General features: G+C 38.4%; 2 protein-coding genes across 2 annotated transcripts in view; both read right to left on the bottom strand.

Annotated features, from left to right (window-relative positions):
• LOC128864392 (mucin-5AC) overlaps window positions 1-17,695 on the bottom strand; it is a 72,353-nt gene that overhangs the window by 46,934 nt on the left and 7,724 nt on the right. The window lies entirely within an intron of this gene.
• Window positions 12,434-13,326, bottom strand: LOC128864402 (putative nuclease HARBI1). Its single transcript, XM_054104041.1, has 2 exons — window positions 12,856-13,326; window positions 12,434-12,798 (listed from the first exon to the last, which is right to left on the bottom strand). Exons 1-2 carry the CDS (start codon window positions 13,081-13,083, stop codon window positions 12,454-12,456), a joined length of 573 nt encoding a protein of 190 aa, XP_053960016.1. The 5' UTR covers window positions 13,084-13,326; the 3' UTR covers window positions 12,434-12,453.

Raw genomic sequence — 17,695 nt, 5'->3', positions numbered from 1 at the left:
CATAAATAGCGTTTATTTCCGCTTGAAGCACCACACTTGAAATATAAACATAAGACATTATTCGAATATAAGAATGAAAGACTACCTCATATTCTGTCCCATCAGGACTGGGTATTTTGGACTATGACGTTATCCCTATTTTTCAGGGATTTAACTATTTGCCTACTGCATTAATTATCTATTTAGTGCGCTATGCCCAATTATGTTTCAAATTCGGTTTTAAAACCAAAAATTTTCCGGGTTAGAGAACTCAATAAAATAGGAAATGCTTATGACTTAAGATGGGATGATATGGAAAATGTCACAAGAATGGGGAATGAGAAATGCAAAATAATGTTAAGTAGCATTAAAACAGCAAACAAACAAAACAAAAAAATGTGGCCACGTGTAATGAACAGTACTAAGGATAAATAAGCTTTTAGATCATACTACAGGACATAATTACTTTAGAGACGATTTGAATTGGAACAGAATTTCACAGATTTTTAAAACTAAAAGTGGCTGCATCATGCTAAATGGGCTGTACAAGAAAAACACCTCCATCCCCAACTTAAATAAATTGAAACAATCTAGCATTTTCTAGAAAGATGTCCCATATTTAAATTTTATCGACACGCAGTTTTTGGGTCCAATCTGAAATTCCACACATTCTGAAAGGTGTCGATGATCTAAATAGGGGAAATCTTAAGAGCTTTGTTATTGGTGCTTGACGATGTAAGAAATTTATTTGAGATGAATATTATTGGATATTTTTCCGAAAAACGACATAAGTTAGAATTTTCAAAAAATCGATTTGATTTTATTTTTTTTTTTTCTTCTTAATATATTATACATACATTTAAGAATACACACATCGATCCGGTGAATATTTTCGAAGTTACACGCACGTTTGGAAAGGTGTTTCAGAGTGCTTGAAAGCAGAAGGCCGGAAACTCATGGTGCCGCTGGCAATAGGAATTACACTTGGGCCCAATGCGTATTCAAATGCTGAAAAAGAAGATGAGCAGCGCGTGAACATTTCCGATCTCAGAGCGCGTGCTAGCACCCGAGGTGGAAGAATGGCCCGCAAACAACATCAGCTCGAGATATTAGAAGCTGCCAAAGCGGCGGAGGGTGTATTATATGGTCCTGGAATAGACGATTCCATGTAAGTTAAAAAAAAGGTATTTTATTCTATGTAAAGCCCTCTTCAAATTTGACCAACATCGGTGACCAACATTACTCGAAAACGGCTAAACCGATTAATCTCAAATTTTAATACGAGCTTCTTAAACATATTTTTTAGTATTTAATCGAAGATTTTTTCTCACCGATAAACAATTTTTTTTTAATAATTTAAGGCCGAAATTTTGATATAGTTATATAATTAATCTATAAATATTGTTTGCTTAATCGTTCGTTGGGCGGTGCCCCAAACACTATTAACATTTGAAGAAATGCTAAATTCAATTAGCAAAATTATGTACGAACAAAAAATATTATTTCAAAGTGCTTTCATTGCCTTCTTAACGCTTATTCTAAATTAAGCCGCGTTTTAGTGTTGATGTAATATATTTGGTGCCACTAAATGACATTGATGAGCTCGCATTGTGAGTGATGAGTGGTGTTGGTCTTTAGCATTTATTATTTATATTATTGTTATTAATATCACTAAAATCGTTATCGATGCTTTCCATTTCAATTCAACCGGGCTATTCGGGTCATGTTCTTCGATTTCGATGTAACTGAAATATGTTGCTCTCTGGTCAAAATAATGAGACACGTATTTTTTTGTTCGCCCGAGAAAAATTTTTTTCAAGAGTTATCGGCAATTTTGTTTTTCGGCTCAAACTCGATTTTTTTTAATTATATAAGAAAATTTGTTTTTTAAATGCCCATAACTTAGTCAAAAATGAACCGATTTTAATAATTCTGGGCTCAAAATGATCGTAATTACTTACACGAACGACTCCATGTAGAAACAATTGCAAAAAAGTAGTTGAAAATTTTTTATGAGCACAAAATTTTCTTATATTATTAAAAAAAAAATCGATTTTGAGCCGAAAAACAAAATTGCCGATAAAGCTTGAAAAAAAATTTTTTCGGACGTACAAAAAAATACGTGTCTCATTATTTTGACCAGAGAGCAACATATTTCAGTTACATCGAAATCGAAGAACATGTCCCGAATAGCCCTTTTGAATTGAAATGGAAATAATCTATATAAGAAATTTTTTTTTAATTACTCATAACTTAGTCAAAAAAAAGCCGCTTTGAATGATTTTGGGTTCAAAATAATCGTAATTACTTACACGAGTGACTTCGTGCAGAAACAATTGCAAAAAAGTAGTTGAAAATGTTTTATTTTGCAAAAAACAAAAAGTGCGAAACAGGGTTTTTACTCAAAAATTCATTACTCAAAAACAACTCATTTTAGCTACTAGGCACTCAGCTCAATTAAAGTTTCAGATGTCCTTTTGATTTGGAAAAAGTTATAAACAAAAAAAATACACTTTTTGAAATATTGAATTTAGAAAAAATTTCAATGTTTTTTCTTTTTCGCTAAATAAAAAATTTTGAACTACTTTTTTGCAATTGTTTCTACATGGAGTCGTTCGTGTAAGTAATTACGATCATTTTGAGCCCAGAATTATTAAAATCGGTTCATTTTTGACTAAGTTATGGGCATTTAAAAAACAAATTTTCTTATATAATTAAAAAAAATCGAGTTTGAGCCGAAAAACAAAATTGCCGATAACTCTTGAAAAAAATTTTTCTCGGGCGAACAAAAAAATACGTGCCTCATTATTTTGACCAGAGAGCAACATATTTCAGTTACATCGAAATCGAAGAACATGACCCGAATAGCCCGGTTGAATTGAAATGGAAAGCATCTATCATTAAACTTTAGTAATGCAGTTAAAAAAGTTGCAAAAATAAAGCTTAAAATCTTTGAAATCTGTTTAAAATTTATTTTAGTTCTCCAGACACACCTCAAAAAGTTAATAGAATATAATATTCTATGATATTTAGTCGCTTTTAAAGAGCCAATTTTGAGTTGCTACACCATTAATAGGACTATGAATAAGTTCGTGCGGTTTTTTTTCGAAATTTGAAACTTTATTGACGTAAAATGGTTACAAATTTAATATTCAAAATATTGTCCATCGCTTACTACTACTTTTTCCCATCTTTCTGGCAATTCACGGATTCCCTTTGTGAAAAATTCGGTCGGTTTTGCCGCAATCCACGAATCGATCCATTTTTTGACTTCATCGTAATTACGGAAGTGCTGGTCAGCCAGGCCATGTTGCATCGATCGGAAGAGATAGTAATCGGATGGCGCAAGGTCTGGACTATACGGCGGGTGGGGTAGGACATCCCATTTGAGCGTTTCTAAGTATGTTTTGACCACTTGTGCAACATGTGGCCGAGCATTGTCATGTTGCAAAATAACTTTGTCGTGTCTATCGGCGTATTGCGGCCGTTTTTCTCGCAGTGCTCGGCTCAAACGCATCAATTGTCGTCGGTAGACATCCCCCGTAATCGTTTCATTCGGTTTCAGTAGCTCATAATACACAACACCCAGCTGGTCCCACCAGATACACAGCATAACCTTCAGGCCATGAATATTCTGCGCCGACGTCGATGTTGAAGCATGGCCAGGGTATCCATACGTTGCCCGACGTTTTGGATTGTCGTAATGGACCCACTTTTCATCGCCAGTCACAATTCGATGCAAAAAACCCTTTCTTTTGTGCCGTTGAAGCAGTTGTTCGCATGCCATAAAACGGCGTTCAACGTCTCTTGGCTTCAATTCATACGGCACCCAATGGCCTACCTTTCGGATCATTCCCATGGCTTTTAAACGTTTGGAAATGGTTGATTGATCAACTCCCAAAGTTTTTGCAACCTCTTCTTGCGTTTGAGCCGGATCTTGATCGAGCAATTCCTCCAATTCGGTATCCATGAACTTTGGCGGCGCACCCTCGCGTTCTTCGTCTTCCAAGCCAAAATCACCACTTTTAAAACGTGCAAACCACTTCTGGCACGTTCGCTCAGATAGAGCATGCTCACCATAAACTTCCACCAAGATACGATGACTTTCGGCTGCTTTTTTCTTCATATTAAAATAATGAAGAAGAATTCCCCGCAAAAACACATTATTTGGCACGAAATTCGACATTTTCAAGTGTGGTAAAAATATTGTTGTTTACGCTTCAAATAAAAAACTTATACTGACGTTTGTGCCTTACGACAGTAGCTCTCCAATGAATGTTTGGAAATGTGGATCGATGGAATAATAATCAAGTTACGCCATCTGTTGTAAAACCGCACGAACTTATAAATAGACCTATTATAAAAAACTTAAAAAGCAGTTCCGTATTATATCGTGTCAATATATCGAGGACATACCGGCTGGCATACGAAGTTTGTAAAGTATATCATTTTTCAAATTGTCGCTTAAGTTGGGAATTTCAATGGTGGTGAAGGTGTTGTCTGATTGACACAGTCTAGACCCAATTAGCACAAAAGATGCCATTTTGATATTCTCTTTGCAGAACCACTGTATTTTCGAACTTCTTGAAGTGAACCTTTTAGTCGTACCTTATTGATGTGACTTTGAGTATGCCAAGGGTTTTCCAATAACAGATGTTACAGGTAAGTGGATTGCGCTATCGAGAGCTGCTTAATGGTTTTTTATGGCCGGAATAGGATGGTATTAATTTGAGCAACGTTTATTTTCAACAAGACGGCGCTACATGCCACACAATCAACGAAACCATTGATCTTTTACGAGAAAAGTTTCCGGACCGAGTTATCTTTCGAAGAGGTGATCACAATTGGTCATCGAAATGTTGTGATTTAACACCTTGTGACTTTTTTGTTTGAGGCCACGTGAAAAAGAAGTTCTACGCCAACAGCCCAGGGTCGATTCAACACCTCAAAGATGGAACTCGTGAGGCTATCGTGGACATAGGGCAGCCACTTTGCAATTCGGTTATGGGAAATTTCATGAAAAGGATATTGTCCTGTAAGCGTGATCGTGGTGGTTATTTGCCTGATGTTATTTTCCACTATTAACGGCATAGCTTCCTCTTTATAATGAGACAAACATCCGATAATTTATACTAAAAATAGCATTTTTCTTTGAATATTAAAATAACACCTCTTATTGGAAAACTCTTTATTTCCTTTACTGCCATTTCTTTCGAGTTAACCAACGAGAATCGCCTTCACATGCTATGTCAGAGAGCACTCAGACTTGGGCACTGTTTCCCTAGTTTCTTCCAAATTGGAGCTTCTACATCGATTGTTGTACAGCACCCCATCTTCCTGGTATGGTCTCTTCAAGGCCAGTAGCTGGTTATTTTTATCGTAATTCTAAGTACGCCTGCTCATGGCTTTCTTATCAACTCATCAGTTCTGAATTTGTTGAAAATGGGCCACGTTTGTTTAGTTATTTTGTATATATCCGTGTTAACCAATCTATCAACGGCTTGCTTCCTTAGCCTTTGCGCATGCCTTGGAGACAGCCTATTGTTACCGCTTCGGATTCGTTATGGGATGACCCTGTCCTGCCAGTTCATCAGTTTTCTCATTTCCTTCTATGCTCGTATGTACCCAGTCTGTCGTGGGCACTAAAGCCGTAAGTTGTTCTTTGCATTGTCTGACGATTTTTGAATTGGTTATGGGTGACTTTAAACCTAAGAGTGCTGCTTGACTATCTGGAAAAAAACATATTTCTGATAGTTGTCGTGGATGGTTCCTAATTATCCTCCAAGCTTCCCTTATCCTGCGTACTGCTGCTTGAAATTTACTATTCCAATTCCTCAGGAGAAAAGAATTTTGAAGTTTTGAGTTCTTTCGAATATGCACCGGCGCTGACACCGCAATCCATCTGGGATCGATCAGTAAAAAATGCAGTTGTATTTTCTTTGACTACTGAATTCAAACTCCAATCCTTTCGCGTTCGGAACTTTACCTTAAATTCTATTCTAAAGTCTAAGGTAGTGGCAGTAAAATCTTATGAGTTGCTTGTAAGCATTTGGCTGTTTTAAATAACACCATTACCAAACATCCTGGGAGTTGATGCGAAAAAATTAATAACCTTTCAACTAACATACAAATCACCAAGGCTTTTAGCCTCAGGTTAATGTTTATAACTAAACTCAATACAAATTTACAAATTATTTGGTCATTTTAGCTTTAGGTTTCCCCAGATTTATCTAAAGCATACTAATTGCGAAGATTTCATGCACGAATAAACAAGTAATAGGACACTCTCAGCTTATAGTTGGAATGGCGCATCTACCACGAAATTCATTGCTATGTTAATTCGGTACTAAAAGTAGATAAGAAGCCACGCGGTAAAGTTGGACCAATTTACTTTCATTATTGTGGACAAGCCTAAGCTTCAGATAATTCATTAGGCCATCGCACTACATTTCGACTTTATGGAGAAAAATAATCTTTGTTGACTTTTAATGGGTATGTTATTTACTTATAATGTAAGCGCATAAAGTCTTTCCATATTCCACTTAATATTAAGTATACGCCTTGGTGCACGCGCACACCACCAACATAGAGCAGATGAGCTCAGTATAAGAGCGCAGTCAAATTAGCTTATTATGTACAATTTAATGATGTCGAAAAAACCCTCCATCTCCTGAAAGTGAAAGTAAGTAAGTAGTGCGTTTGAGTGTCAAGTGAAATTACAGCTAATTAGGGTCACCCAGGCCGCTTCTCACATTTACAAATTTGATTCCCTTTACTTCTTCAGTTGGTTTTAATTTACGAAAATGAATAGCAAGTTGCGTTCTTCTTAAAACAATCAGTGTGCTGATTACTTTTCTAAGCTGTTTTTAAAAATAAGAGCAGCAAAAATTTTATTTCAATATTAATGAAGATTTCGGGGCTCGAAAAATGTAAGTTTATTCCACTTCACTAAAATGTTCATGAGCTACAATATTTCCTCTTGAACTTAAAACAATTGTTCACATGCTCTATCGAATATCTATTGCAAAACCACCAAATACTGATAGTTGGCTGAAATGTAAGTGGCGCGTTTCTTATATATATATACTACTGTGGGCAAAAAGTACGGTGAATTTATTTGTCAAAGTTTGCGGGATTAAAATTTCGCTCTAGTTATTTTTTTCATGAGGTGGCAGCACTGTTAATAACATCTGGGTCAACTTTCATGTGAATGTCATTATCAGTAATATATTTACGCTTGTGTTTACCAAACGACCAAGAGTGCATTTTTCGATTTTTACAATGTCTGATTTGATTGAGCAGAGAAGTGCCATCAAATTTTGTTTGCGGAATGAAATTTCGACTGCGGAAACGTTTAGCATGCAGAAGGCATTTGGTGATTCGACCATGTCGCAGAAAAATGTTTATAAGTGGTACAAAGACTTCAAAGAGAACGTGCTGATGACTTGGAGCGCTCCGGACAACCATCGACGTCAGCAGATGACCAACACGTCAATAAAGTGAAGGAGTTAGTGCTCAAAAATCGTCGGTTGACTGTTAAAGACCTTACTGATATGATCGGAATATCAGAAGGATCTGTGAAAACCATTTTAAAAGACCATTTGGGCCTACGAAAAGTCAAATCTCGTTTGGTACCGAAAACTCTGAATTTCTTGGAAAAAAGTCGTCGCGTTGATGTGCGTGAAGCAATGCTTTCAGACTATCAGGACAAGCTCAAATGCATCATTACGGGAGATGAGACTTGGATTTATGCTTACGACTCTGAAACAACCGACCAATCAAGCGAATATCGAGCTAAAGGCGATGCCAGACCGAAAAGAGCACGTCAAAGTCGTTCAAAAATAAAGGTCATGATGACAGTTTTTTTCGATTTTCGTGGTGTGGTGCACTATGAATTCCTTCCACCTGGCCAAACTGTTAATAAGGAATATTATTTGAGCGTTACGCGTCGTTTACGTGAAGGAATTCGTCTAAAAAGACCAGAATTATGGGCCAACAACTCTTGGTTTTTGCATCACGACAATGCACCGTCTCACACTACACTCGTTCTCCGTGACCATTTCGCCAAAAATTCCACGCATATCGTTCCGCAACCACCGTATTCACTTGATTTGGCTCCGTGTGACTTCTGGCTATTCCCAAAACTCAAGAGACCACTCCGGGGAACGCGTTTCGAGTCGATTGAGGAGATAAAAGCTGAATCGAAGAAGGTGCTGATGGCTATACCGGAAATGGACTATTTGGCATGTTTTGGGGATTGAAAAATCTTTGGCATAAGTGTATTTCATCGAGAGGGGATTATTTTGAAGGGGATGAAATTGATTTACAAGAATAAATAAAGATTTTCCATTTTACAACCAAATTACTTTTTGCCCACAGTAGTATATAATTGGTGCTTACACTATTTTTGGGAGTTTGGCAGAACTCCTCCTCCTTCTCTGAGTGCATCTTGATGTTGTTTTACAAATGGAGGAAACTTCAGTTTCAAGCCGACTCCGAACGGGAGATATTTTTATGAGGAGCTTTTTCATGGCAGAAATACAGTCTGAGGCTTGTCATTGCCTGCCGAGGGGCGACCGCTATTGGAAAACACTTTTTCTTGAATTGGTGTTTCACCGAGACTCGAACCTACGTTCTCTCCGAATTCTGAATGGCCCATTTGGCTACGGCGGCTGCCGATGATGAAGCCAATGATGAAGATATATTTAAATACCAGCGATAGTTTCGGACATAAAAGATCTTTTAGGCGGGAATGTCGGCCATCCGGGACACTACAGATACAAAATTATTAGTATTGTCGATACTTTTCAATACCATCGACAGTTTCCTAGTTTTCAAAAGCCATCGACAATTATAACGCCACGAAAATTGTCTTTATGCAAAACGTGCGTTGACACCCCTAGATGGAATGTGACGGCCACAATGCTGCTGGCCACTTAAATGCCCTCGACATATCTAAGGCCGCAAAATACCAGCCGAGTTGAAGGATCACATAAACACAGGGCAGTTACAACAATAACAATAGCGAGGCGAATACCTAGGTAAAACCATAAAGCAGCAATCATAAAGCAACAACAGCCTCCATGGGGAAAAAGACATGCTCAGCGAGAATGCGCAGGACGAGTTAGAGCAGCAACAACAACATCACATTTCATTGGCACTTACACGGATTTTTATTAGGTTGATGAATAAATTTCGAAAGTCTGCGTGTGGCTTTTCTACAACGAAATGCAGTGGGTTTGGTTTGCTAACGCAGTGCCAGGGGCAATGCAGAGTAGTGGTGCACTTGCGGAGTCAACGAGTGGGTGGGTGGGTGGATGGACTGGAACCTTTAGTTGCCACGTTATCTTCGCAGTGTCGTCGTACGCAATAATTCGGTGACACTGTTAATAATTATGAGTGGAACATGCGGAAAATTGGCTCGCCACACGCGGGCAAGCACGCACAAGTGGAGATGTACCAGTTAGCGTAAACCTACCACACCCGCGGCAACAGAACCGATGCGATACACGCGCAAAGGAAACAAAGATGCCCCTGTAAACTGAACGGCTAGCAGGGGAGTAGAAGGGCACATGCCAACACGAATATACCGCAATAACAACAAAAACTATCGTCAATAACCAAACTAATGCAGGTGGTTGAGACTGAGGCTTTGGGCTTGTGGACTTTGGACAAACACGAAAAACAAGAAATATCTATGCCAATACAGCAACAGTAACAGCGGTAAAAATATGGCCTGAGAAATAAATAAAAAGAGGGTATCAATAGGAGGGCTTGAACTTTCACATTATTTAATGGTCTTCTTGGTGAAGCTGCAGAAGGAATTGTTAAAATTGGCTCTGCTCTCTGAAGAAGTCATTGTTTAATGTGAATTTTGGTACTATTTATTGAAAATTTGTATACCTAAAATTTCTCGCATATTGTCAATGAATTTATCTGAATTGCAGCACTTAATTCCAAAGCCTAAACAAATAGCGAAATTTGATGTTCTGGCTAATATTTTATCTTAATTCAGTAGTGCGATTCACTAACTCTTATCGATTCGACAATTGTTATTTTTCTCTTCAGTATTTGTCGATTGCACTGTCGATTGTGCTATTCACTAACTTATTTAACTAACACTGAACAGCTGTTTTCTTCTATTTATTCAAACTGATAGAGAGTGGCATCTTTGTCAAATTAAATGTCAGAATGAGCGAATAACATGAAGAAGAGAAACAAAAAAACATAGACGCCAAACTGTTAAATGCAATTGTGAGTGTTTTTTACCAATAATATATGTACAAAGTAAGTACAATAAAATAACTGTTTATTTCAATTTATTGTTTTATTAATAATTTTTGTATATTGCTTTAGGATGACATCGACAGCTACCAAAAGAAGCCGTGCCACATCCGAGCAGCTAAATCGCCTGCTTGACTACCTAATGGAAGTCCCGGGTCTAGCAGGATCTAGGTTCCACAGCCTCCATGGTAAGTACGAGTGCGACAAAAAGTGGAGCGAGCTAGCAACAAAATTAAATAGTCTGGGTGGAGCAGTGAAGACGGTGAATCAATGGCAAACGGTAAGAAAATATTGTGTTATTACTTAAAAGTAGAGAGATGTTAATCATTTCCCTAAAAAGGTATGGCGGGACTTAAAAAGCCGCACCAGCATTAAAGCACGGAATCGGCGAAGGCAACAAGCTTTAACTGGAAACAGGCCAATCAGTGAGGAGCCCCTAACGGAATTCGAGAGACGGGTGTCTGCTCTTATAGGGGAGGAGTATATGAAGGGCCACGATTCAACCCCTGAAAATATTCCACTGGAGAAGGTAAATTGCATGAAGTGTATGTTTTAAAGTGTAACTTACTGGTGTGTAAATTTTTAGGTAATCCAAATAGGTATCGAAGTGGAAGATGAAAGGGTGATTTCGGAAGCCCCGTCGCCTTTACGGACGCCACTGGCAGAGAATTTCACGCTGAGGTCAGGTAATTCCCATATCTCAGACAGGAGAACACCACGGGCGAGCTTGAAAAGAAAGCGCATGGAAGAAGACGGTAATGCTCGGAAGAAATTTTTGGAAATAGCAGAAAAACAGGCAGATGCACTAAAGGTAATTTCTTTTGAACTTAATGTAAAATAATTTTATTATGTTTTTCCATTGGTGATTGTTTTTTAATAGATGCTAGCCCAGTCGAGTATAGAAACAATAGAAGTCGCGAAACAACAAGCAGATGCTTTAAAGGTAATTTATTTTCAACACATAAAAGTGGCATTTTATTAATTGTTCTTGCTATTTTTTAATAGATCTTAGCCGAAAGCAGCTCTGCAATTGCTCAGGCTAATAAAATGATGGCGGAGGCAATAGTCGTATTGGGGAATGGATTAAGCGCTACCGCAGAAGCATTCAACAATCTAACGAATGCAATCTATCGCATGTAGATTAGAAACCAATTCCGCAGTTCCTTTTTATGTGCATATATACCAAATGTTTATTTTAGTACCTGAAGTTACTTTTTATTTGAATTTTATAAGTAAACAAGCTGTGGTAATGTTAAGTAACATTAATTAAATGAATTAGAATGTATTGTTTTCGTTTTTACAAATATACTGACCTTTGAATTTATAAACCATGTGTACATACGCTTATGCATACCTATATACATAAATAGATTTATGTGCCTGTAACCTAAAACTGTATGTAAACTGAAGTTAAAGACTGAATTGTTTTTATTGAATCTGCATGTAATTTTGTTCAATAAAAGGTTTTAACAATAAATATGAAAATGTTTTAACTTTTTATACCCGAGTGTTCACATAGATATGTATGCGGAATGATTATGAGTGAAAATAGTATTTAAGTAAAAAAATTAGCAATCAGTCGGTCTTGGATGCGCTTTGCTGTTGAGGATGGTGCATCTTGGTTTACAAAAATGTCGTTTGTTCTGGGCTCTGTGAATTCATTTTCGGTCTGGTATATTCCTTCTCTTAAACGAATATTATGTAAAACTGAGCACGCGTTAACTACTTGTCCAGTAAATCCTGGATCGTACAAGAGTGTCCTTTGTTGAGACAAGCACCGCCACGTTGCCTTAAGAACACCAAAAAGTCTCTCAACTGGGTTACGAGCTTTGCACAATGCCTCATTGTACAAGAATTTCGGAGTACCTTCCGGTTGGTTTGTTAGAGGAGTCATCAGCCAAGGCTCCAAAGGGTACCCGGAATCACCTGCAGAGAATTTTTGATTTTTAATTCCCTTATTTTTATTTAAATATATTTATTAATAGATTAAAAAGCCTACCAATCAAAAACAAGTTATGGTTTCCAATTTCAAAATTCCGTTGCATAATCATTCGCACCGCAGAGGAACTCCAAATGTATGAATCGTGCCGTGTTCCCGGAAATTTGGCATTTACGTTTAAAATTTTAAGTGTAGGATCACATATCTGTAAAACATTAAAAGGGAATCTTGATTCTTGAATACTTTACAAATTATGTTGTTACCATTTGGACATTAAGCGAATGGTAGCCGTGGTGGTTGACATACGCTTCTTCATGACGTTTCGGGGCCAAAATTGACACGTGCGTGCAATCGATAGCTCCAATTGTACCTCCTACAAACGGGGAGGTTGCTGAAGCAAAAATTTCTTTTGCCGCTTGCCGCTCCACTTGGGTCATGGGAAATCTCACCTTTGCGCAAAACATGGAGCTGTTGATTGCAGCTGTTACCCGATGAATGCTACGGCTAACGGACGACTGGCTCATAGATATTCCCCATTGCTCACCTACGGGTCGTTGATAACACCCGGTTGCAAAAAATCGCAGTGCAGCTAGAACCTAGTTGTATAAAGGCAGAATTTAGAACTGAATTAGCTTGAATGTTACCAAATTTACCTGTTTTTCAGTCGAAATCGCTGTTATTCTGGAACCTCTAAGATGGCTGTCAAGCTGCGATACTACGTCCTCAGTCAAGTCTGGAGTTAAACGGAATAACTTCTGGAACTCCCCTGCATCCAAATCGAAAGGATTGTCCACATGCCGGAGCAAACTTCGATCAACTATTTGAGGGCTCACTTCCTCCTCTCCACGCGATAAATCGTAAGCCAAATACTCAAACGCCATACTCACGCTTTTTAAATAAGTTTTTTTTCATCTAATTTCACAGTTTTGATTAAAATCACTAATTCTTCTTTATCGTTTGATTTAACAACACCAAAATTATTGTCGTTTAGTTCGCGATAATCGACAGGTTAACCAAACAGCTGATTTTGTCTTGTCGATTTTCGTAATGAAATGGGTTACTGAATAGCAAAATCGTAAAAATTGTGGTTAAGGAAAGATAACAAAGCGAATATCGATAAAATGTGTTAGTGAATCGCACCACAGACCTACTGAATGACATTTTTAGCCGTTACTAGAAACAAAGTGTTTTATGCTCATTTTCACTCACTCAGGAGCATAGAGTCGCGATAATGTTGTTAATCTATTTTGGATTTCTGACTGAGTAGGTCATTAGACTGCCGCTAATGCCTAATGCCGGGAATGCCTAACCGTCGTTGCTTAGAACAATGCCTTCTTAGTGCTTAGAGTACCATCTGTGTTTGAAATTTTTCTGCCAGAAGGATCGCACAGATGGTTGAGGACTTCGCTAAATTTGCTGTGTCTGCGCTATTACCGCAGTTGCGCGCTTTCTCTTGCTGGCGCCACTGATGCATTGTGTAATTGTGTGTTTTTCTTTGCAGAGAGTAGGTAAATTTGGAAAAGTCCAGGACCATGCTTTACGTATGGTTCGAACCCTGAGCCTCTGGGATGGTAGGCTAGTGCACTTACGCTAGGCCGCTATTTTCATTTAGTTATATTCCCCAAATTGCTTGAGTTATTATATAATAATACGAAAATTTGAAATTTTTTTTGTGCAAATATCTTTCAAGGTCGGTCAAACGGTGCTGTTCACCAATAACATATTTTTCCTATGCACTATTGTGTTGGTTATAATATTCATACAGTGGTACTTATACATATCTTTCTTGCCAGGAGGAAGTGTTTTATAAGACATCATTTTATTCGTACTTTAAATTGTTCACTATGTCTATGGATATAGATGGGCGTCGTGCAGGCAAATGCAAACAGTTTGACCGATTTCGCAAATCGCCAGACGCTCTAAACTGCGAATATTCAGCTCACGTGTATAATCCGTATTGTTGAAACATGGTTTGTTTTTGGAAGTGAAACATGACTGGTGTCCAACATCATCACACCGAGGCTACAATCTTTCGTCAACAAATACCTCCGCATCATCTGTAGTATATTTTGGCCGAACATCAGCAGCAACGACGTGCTGTGGATATCAACTAATGAGGAATCCATTCTATGGCAAATCAAACGCAGAAAGTGGCGATAGGGCATACAGGGTTGCCAAGCGATCAACCGAATCGGCTGGTTGGGGAAAATTATCGTTGAACCTTCCCCTTCCATTACAAACCGGTCCCCGTTCGCTGGCAACAACGGTGCAGTCAACATCGCTCCGCGCGTGAAAGCTGTTTTAAAAGTGTGTTAGGATTTTGCAGTGGCGAAAATGCAGCGATCGTTGGAGCAACGTTACTCGATCAAGTTTTGCGTAAAGCTAAACAAAACGAGTACCGAAACCATTGGGCTACTCAAGGAGGCTTACGGGGACCAATCTCTGTCCAGTGTCCAGGTAAAACGGTGGCACAAGTCGTTCAAGGAAGGCCGGGAGGACGTCGAAAACGAACAGCGATCTAGAAGGCCTTCGACGACGCAAACAGACGAAGATGTGAGTGCAGACCGTCGTGCTAGTCTACGTAAAATCAGTGAAGAACGGAAAACTTGAAATGCGCAAAGTGTGTGCCAAATTGGTTCCCAAGGTTTTGACTGATGAACAAAAGTAATTGCTCTGCATTGACCGAGATGGGGATTCCGGTGCTTCCCCACCCTCCCTAAAGCCCAGACCTGTCCCCCCCGGACTTCTTCTTGTTGCCGCGCCTGAAAAGAAAGCTGAAGGGGAGGTGTTTCGACTCCATCGAGGCGTTCCAAAAAACTGTGACAGCCGAATTGAACGCGATTCCGGCGGATGAGTTTAAAAAATGTTTCCTGCAGTGGAAGGACCGCTACCAGCGGTGTATGGACGCTCAAGGGTCCTATTTTGAAGAATATTAATTGTATAAGCCAAAAGGTTTAATAGAACTGCTTAAAAAAATAAGGCTCATTACTTTTCAATCAAACCCTGTACGCTTAGAGATCCACCAGATGGCACCACGAGAATGGCACTGGACTGAGACAAGAGAGCAGAGATCGCATTTGTCTAAAGACCGCTTGGCGCAAGTCGATGTTGCGTGACCTAGCAGATGCCGACACCACATGGGACGGCGCAAAAACAACAACCCAGAGCCGGATGGAAGGGTCTTGTCGAGACTCTATGCTCTCGAGCGTATAATGTCTAATAAGATTCAGGTAAGGTTCTGCAAATACTCAGATCAAGAAAAATAGAAACCCATTGTATGTAGTCTCGAAAGAAAAATTCTTCTTCGACAATAAATATTAACAGCATTTTAAGCTTTTCTCATTTTACATTTTAAAATTATAAACTATGTATTAAAAATTATGCATTTGTAAGCGAATACAAATTTCGCATTGCGTTTGCAAAACTACAAGAAAAATGCACATTTGGTGAGAATGGGCATAAAAGCCAGCTGACAAATTTTCCCCAATGCACCCCGACTTTCCAACACTTCAAATTATAGCGAAATGAAACTTTTGATGAATTTTACCGTCCTCCCGCTACAAAACCGAATGTTTAGTCCTCTACTTGCTTTACAATTCCACTAATATTTGTGCCCCATTTAACTTTAAGCCGACCTTAACCTCTTTAATCCAACTATGCGCTTAATGAAAAGCACTCACTCACTTATATTACACAGCTTTTACGCTCTTTTACTAGCAGTTACTTCAGCTTCGCATTGCACTTTTCAGCTGAAATTTCAGTTTGCTTTTTGCCAAAGTTCAAAGTGCCGTGAAGAGTAGTAATCAAGTCGGCTTATTCCGTTCAAACTCTACAAAAATTATTTATTTGTTGCTAATTCTTCGATGGTTCTTCAACTTTTTGTTATTATTTGCACAATATTTACGTTGTTGTTGACATTGTTGCTGTACTGCTACCACTTTTATATGAGTTCGGAGAGCGGCACTTGGATGTTTACATCACCGCCAAGTTAAGCAATCCAAGGCGCTTTGAAAATTGCAAAGTAGCGTGGAGCGGCATCGAATGAGGCGTGTCGATGGAAAGCAGCAGCAGCTAACTCGAATGCTGGAAAATGTTGAAATAAAGTTTCGCGCTTTTAACACAATTTTCCGGGGCGAAAAGTTTGAATTACGCGCACATTTTATGTACGGCAGCCGTAACGATTCGCCCGTGACGTCTTCGTAACCATCCCCCCCCTGGCCAATCTTCATAAAACTGTTTAAGTCATGTTGCACGATTGCAATGCGGAAAATTACGCTTCCTCTGCTCTTTTGTAGTTTTCCTCTGCTGGCCATGGCATTATTTAATCGAATTTGGTCCACCGATTAATTTGGTGAATGGAGTGTGGCCTGTGGTTGGCGTGTATGACGGCCACCGAATGCTTGCTGACGAATTTTGATGGCGTCGTTAATTGTGGAATGCTGATAGATACCTTTGTTGCTTGATGGTGGAAATATTGCTGGTAAATATTGGCTCAAGTTGATAGTTCGCGCTCGCGCTATTGTTCGCTGTGTTTCTTTCATGCTCTTAAATTGTGCTGTGTGTAAATTCAAATATTATGAAGGAAAGGCGGTTTGCTTTAGGGAAAATTTTCGGCTGCACTTAGCAACTACTTTTCCACGAAAGAGTTCTGCTATGGCATTCAATGCCATTCTACGTGTGTGCATAGATTTGACTTCATGTTGGGGTGGAATTTTAATAAAATTTCGTTTAGAAAATATTTAATAAAAATTAAATTTGAAAAATTCGCGAACTCCGAAATCCGAAATGCGAAAAAATTAAATACAATAAATACAACGAGCAGCAGTAAAAGGTTGTTTCGTTTGTTAAGTAAGAAGGGAAGGTAGTCGAGACTGAAATACAACATAGCAACATAAATACATTCATGTATAGTAATTTATTTACTGGCACTTAATGCGGTGGGAAAAGAGAAACATTTTTTTAAAAGGTTGCGATAGCACAGGTTGACCTAAATAAACAGAGCAAAGCTCCAAAATCCTCAATTCCATTTCTTATTTTTTTAAAATATGCTTATTTTTGGCACCGGCTTAAGCTGTTCATCGAGTTTATATGCGCTGAAAATGTAGAAAATAAGGTAACACAGCCGATTTTTTTATTGAGATATTATTTTTCCATTTAGTATTCATGTATTTAATATGCTTAAAATCAAGGCTCGTATATTCATTTTTTTAACTTCCACTTTATCTGTATTTCTGCAACCCTACATTTATCGGTGCACTCCTTATTTAATCTTAGTGTGACAACTGGCCTTATGATATGAAAATGCTATTTGTGAAAAATATTCATATTGGATCAGATGACAAAAATATGCATTACACAGGCACCTCACTCTCCGAAATATTTTCGCTTTTTGCTGAAGTAAAAAAATTTTATAAGAAAGGCACTGGTTTGCCTGCTTAAAATAAAAATGAGCCTGCATAAGTGTATCAATTTCAGCATTAGGCTGGCCATACC

This window comes from Anastrepha ludens, chromosome 2 (assembly GCF_028408465.1).
Source record: "Anastrepha ludens isolate Willacy chromosome 2, idAnaLude1.1, whole genome shotgun sequence".
In the NCBI taxonomy this organism is placed as follows: Eukaryota; Metazoa; Arthropoda; class Insecta; order Diptera; family Tephritidae; genus Anastrepha; species Anastrepha ludens.
The sequence above is the reverse complement of the archived record's forward strand: the minus strand, read 5'-3'. Positions and strand labels throughout refer to the sequence as shown.

Bases quoted from the DNA above. Each gene is read 5' to 3' on its own strand.
- LOC128864402 (XM_054104041.1), bottom strand. From the start codon at position 13,083: ATGGCGTTTGAGTATTTGGCTTACGATTTATCGCGTGGAGAGGAGGAA. The intron at 12,799-12,855 runs GTAAATTTGGTA...TTATACAACTAG, and splicing joins CGATTTCGACTGAAAAACAG to GTTCTAGCTGCACTGCGATT.